This window comes from Olea europaea, chromosome 10 (assembly GCF_002742605.1).
Source record: "Olea europaea var. sylvestris chromosome 10, O_europaea_v1, whole genome shotgun sequence".
Classification (NCBI taxonomy): Eukaryota; Viridiplantae; Streptophyta; class Magnoliopsida; order Lamiales; family Oleaceae; genus Olea; species Olea europaea.
Window position 1 is genome coordinate 8,059,039 of NC_036246.1, and position 4,866 is coordinate 8,063,904.

The following is a 4,866-nucleotide window of genomic DNA, read 5'->3' on the forward strand; positions in this document are numbered from 1 at the left end:
ATTCGTTTTAAAGTTGAACATTCAACTTAATAATCCCTTATTCTCCTACACAACCAAAACTAAATAAATAAAATCTCTTATTCTTTCATTAATTGCTTACGGGTAAATTATATGCCCACCACAAATTTTATTTGCACTTAAGATTCGAAATCATTACTTAGTGTAATGCTTATATTCCTGACTTTTTTTCGTGGAAAACGACTTCTATTGAAATATTCTATTTGTATATTTTGAAATGAGATAAAAGTATTTTGTTACACTTATGATGGGAAAAAAAATCTTTGTATACTCTTCAATGGACTTATTGAACAAATTATTTTAGTGATGATATTTATTCATTGAAAGATTGATAATAAAAATATGACGAAACAAAGTTAAAGACATAAGTATTATAACAAATAAAATATGGTGCAAATAATAAAATATTTAGTGTGAATATACCCGTTGCTTAAACATGAATTTGGAAATTACTTTAAGGCCCTTTTATTAATGCATTGAATTGGGATTCCAAGTGCACATGAAACAAGGGAATCAAATAGCTGGCTGCAGCTTTGACGAAAAATTTTGAAACTTTTGTTGTGAATAATTTTCAATTGGGTGCCTGCAAAAGTTAAGAGAATACATATATGCATATAGTCAAACTTGGGAAGTGAAATGAGTATTAGGAAAATATTAGAACTCATTCTCGTTGAAATTTTATTCAGTATTAGGAATCCCCAATGTTCATACATTTAGTTGGTTATTCTTTAATTTGGTATTATCTTGGATTCAGGATATGCTATTGGAAATTGCTTTTTCATCAAGACTCAAATGTATTACCTTCAAATGTATTTAATGCATTGAACAATAAATTAAGGGTCAACTGTCACCTAAACTAATGATAAACATAAAAATGACGAATATAACAATCTTGTTTTTATCTCTAATTTAAATAGTTAGATCCGATATGAAAAATTTCCCTTTTAAATACTTTAGATAATATTAGATCGTATTCTATTCACGTTCGATAAATTGAGTTTATATAGTAGTTCTATCTCAAGAAGGTTAACTTCTTGGGATGAGTAAATCCAATATTTCCTTATAGTCATAACGCAATTATATATCTCTTGTTTAATATATGTGATGTTGTTTATACTTTCTCAACAATTTCTCCTCAAGAGAAGAACCACACCATCATCTCAACCTCAATCTAGTCTCCACCGTTCTCAAATCAAGAAGGATCACACACTCAATGAAGTCCTAAGTTTTAAGCTATTTTGACTTTACAAGAACACAACCACCTTAAACCAAATCAAAAAAATAAAATAAAGTTCAACCGTTGTGACCCAACTCGGTGTCCACCACTTTTGTTGAGCTACAATTGTGGATTTCTTTCTGCGTTAAGTTTGGATCTTAACTTTACCACTTTTCTATTTCAAAATATTAAATAATTAGACATAGTAGCTCATTCTCTTTACAATGACGTGAGACTTTGGCATTTTCTTGACATATACCCGATGAGATGAGATTCCACTTCTAAATGCCTTGGGGTTTCCTATTTGTTAAAGGTGCTGCATTCTATTTCAATTCAAACCTGTCACTGTTATTTGGTATATTCAAACTTCCTGTACAATCTCATCTAGTTTTCATCGGTGGTTCAGTTTGACTGGTACTTATCTAGTATAATTGAAATATGGGCCAACAAAAAGTAGTTCCTTATTTAAATTATTCTATATATTTGCAAATGCCTTTGCCATCTCCCCCACCCACAATGGAAGGGATAAGGTCCCAATGTCTGGTTATTTCTTGTGTTTGTAGTATTGGTATTCTCTTCTAATTCCCTATTTCACTCACCCCACCATTGCTCTTGCACTGAGCATTCCGTTTTGTTTTCCCATGTGTTTGTGTCCTATATCTACAGCAAATTTACAAGCTAAGTCACCCTCTAACACCCCACCTTTCACCCACCAAGCACTGCAGGACACATTCTTGTTATCCTATACCCATCTCTCCCTATTTGGAGCTTTGCTCTTTTTCGATTCGAGATAGATAAATAGACACATCCCAATTGCGCTGATCTGGGGTTTGACGGGTTGGAGACCAAGAAGTGAGTTATTTATACCGAGCATTCTTCTTACAGCTAGATCCAATCTCATGGAAAGGGAAGGTCAAGAATCTCTTCTAATATAGAAGTTCTTCTTTCTGCTTTTTTTAAATTTTTTTTTTTTTTTACCAAAAAAATTGATTTCTTGATTTTTCATGAAAGGTGCTGAAATGATTATCCCTCCTTTGTTTATATGCCCCATAAGTCTAGATTTGTTCAGAGATCCAGTCACTCTATGCACAGGCCAAACCTATGACCGGTCCAGCATAGAAAAATGGCTAGCAGTTGGGAACTTGACATGTCCAGTCACAATGCAGAAACTCCATGATCCTTCTATAATACCAAATCACACTCTTCGACATTTGATCGATCAATGGCTCAATTCGGGTACCCAAATTGAATCTGTTTACCTGAAAATAGTCGACTGTGATATTTCGATTGCTGCAATCAAGCACAATCTTGAGTCGAATGAATCCGCATTGGAGAATAAGCTTGAAATACTCGAGATCATCCACGCTTTGGCGGATGAGCTACCACTGCAGAACTCTTGTTTGATACAATTAGACTTCTTCTGTTTATTGTTAGAAGCGGTTTTCAGAAATTCAGAAGGTTTACATTTTCAAGAAAATTTGAGGTTTGTAGAAAAAGCACTTATTTGTGCTCTTAAGTTGTTGCCATTCAGTGACTTGGGGTCTCTAAACATGCTCAAAGAGGAGTCTAAATTTGCTTATTTTGTTTTGCTGTTTGAAAAGGGCAACATGGCTATTAAGAAAAGCTTGTGTCATTTGGTTGAGGAAATTGCAAAAGGTTTAGATACAAAAGAACTTTGCATTAAGCTTGGGAAATCAGCCAATCTTTTGCAAGAAATAATTCATCTTGTTCATAACAATTCCGAGGCTGCTGAAGCCGGGATCCAGGCCATATCAGCTTTATCTTTGATAGAATCCAATCGCGAAAAGCTAGTAAAAGAAGGTGCAGTCGAAGAACTCGTTGAACATATTTCGAAGTCCAAAAAACATGAAAGAAGCTCAGCGCCGATGGCAGTGTCCATAATCGAGAATCTTTTAACCTTAGAGTGCGCAAAACAAGCGATTATCAATCACCCCTCTGGTGTAAATGCATTAGTCAAGTTGGTTTTCAGAGTATCAGATCATGAAGGAAGTGAGAGTGCAATAAATTCGTTACTAATTATATGTTTTGATTCGGAAACTGCTAGAGAAGAAGCCATTTCTAGCGGGGTTTTAACTCAGTTGCTGTTGCTTCTTCAAAGCCAGTGCAGTGGGAGGGCTAAAACTAAGGCAAGAATGTTGCTAAAGTTGCTTAGATCAAAGTGGAATGAAGACTCAAAACATGCCTTGTAACAAGTCAATGTTGTATTTGAAAAGCTCGAATAGATTAGATAATACTTGACATGATTAATGAAAAAAGATAAATTAGAATCTTGACTATGTTTTAGTGTACTTCGACTTCCCTACAACATGTACTAAGTGTTTTTTTGAATAATATTTGTATACCATTTGCTAGTTCTTCGAATTGATGGCCTTTTATCAAAATGTTCTGTTGAACTTGAATTTACAATTTTATAAATTTGGAGTCAAGTAATTGCGGTAAAATATTTAACCCTTTTTTTTCCCGTCCACGTTAATATCGAAGTCTTAGCTTGTAAAACGAATGTTATAGCGACAATTGTTCCACCATTTTCCTTTAATTTAAGGTATATACTAGTTTGGAAGGTTGAATTAGGTTTGCCATATATAATTAATTTCCACAAAAAGTGGAGCATTATTGCTTAAACAATTCATCTGGCCAAACCCAACAAAGGGATTGGTTTACAATTGATAACATCGCCCTGTAAAAACAAATAAAACATCACAAATGAAGAAAAAAAAGGTTGGTTTATTAAAAAATTAAGGTGGACAATGTATAATGACAAATAGATTGTACAAACCGAAGGTTAAGAAAATGGGGATGATGATGTGACAGCTTGAAAACGTCCAACTATTAACTATTGCTTAACTGAGCATAAAAATGATATTAAAACATGCACGAGTGATGTTGAAGTTGAAGTTTCCACATAGTAATTACTTATCCGACATAAAATATTGTTGTTTTGTACTATAATGTAAAATAAGTCAGATGCTTTTAAGAGCTGTTCGTGCCATAGTTCAAACCGCACAAGCCATCTCTAGGCATGTTTGCTTCTAGTATCGACTTGGGTTAGATGGTATACTCACAAACTACATAACAATAGATTTTTCTATCTTGTTCGATGTATCAATCTTATGAGGTAATTAGCACAAGACGTTCATACCTTTCAATGTTATTGTGCAAAACGTTCTTACCTTTTATTTTTTGATATTTTCACCCTTATTTTCATCTTTCATTACAGAAAAAAGTTCTTTTCTCAATGAAAAAAAGATGTAAAATAATAAATATATCCTCGTATTTAAATAAAACAAAAAAGAAAGGAAAAGAAAAATTAAAGAACAAATTACAATTATATTTCAAATAAATTATTAAAAGGGTAATTAGCACAAAACGTCCCTACCTTTTAACATTATTATTCAAAACATCCACACCTTTTATTTTTTGTCATTTTCAACCTTATTTTCATATTTCATTGCGAAAATCACCATTTTTATCAACTTTATCAATTAAAAGATATAAAATGACGATATGCCATCATATTCAAATAAAACAAAAATAAAAAATAAATTACAACTGTACTCTCAAATTTATCAAAAAACTACAAGTAATTTCAAATAAAATCACTTTCTTTATTT

The 4,866-nt window shown here is 32.6% G+C and overlaps 1 protein-coding gene across 3 annotated transcripts; it reads left to right on the forward strand.

Annotated features, from left to right (window-relative positions):
* The first annotated feature begins 1,724 nt into the window (after positions 1-1,724).
* LOC111401117 (U-box domain-containing protein 26-like) lies at positions 1,725-3,606 on the forward strand. Of its 3 annotated transcripts, none has more exons than XM_023028692.1 (2): positions 1,725-2,146; positions 2,246-3,606. In XM_023028692.1, the coding sequence occupies exons 1-2, from the start codon at positions 2,134-2,136 to the stop codon at positions 3,442-3,444; spliced, it is 1,212 nt and encodes a 403-aa protein (XP_022884460.1). In that variant the 5' UTR covers positions 1,725-2,133; the 3' UTR covers positions 3,445-3,606. The 3 variants fall into 3 exon arrangements, with proteins under 3 accessions (XP_022884460.1, XP_022884462.1, XP_022884461.1); XM_023028694.1 differs by having other exon boundaries at positions 2,294-3,606; XM_023028693.1 differs by having other exon boundaries at positions 1,725-3,606.
* The last annotated feature ends 1,260 nt before the right edge of the window (positions 3,607-4,866 follow it).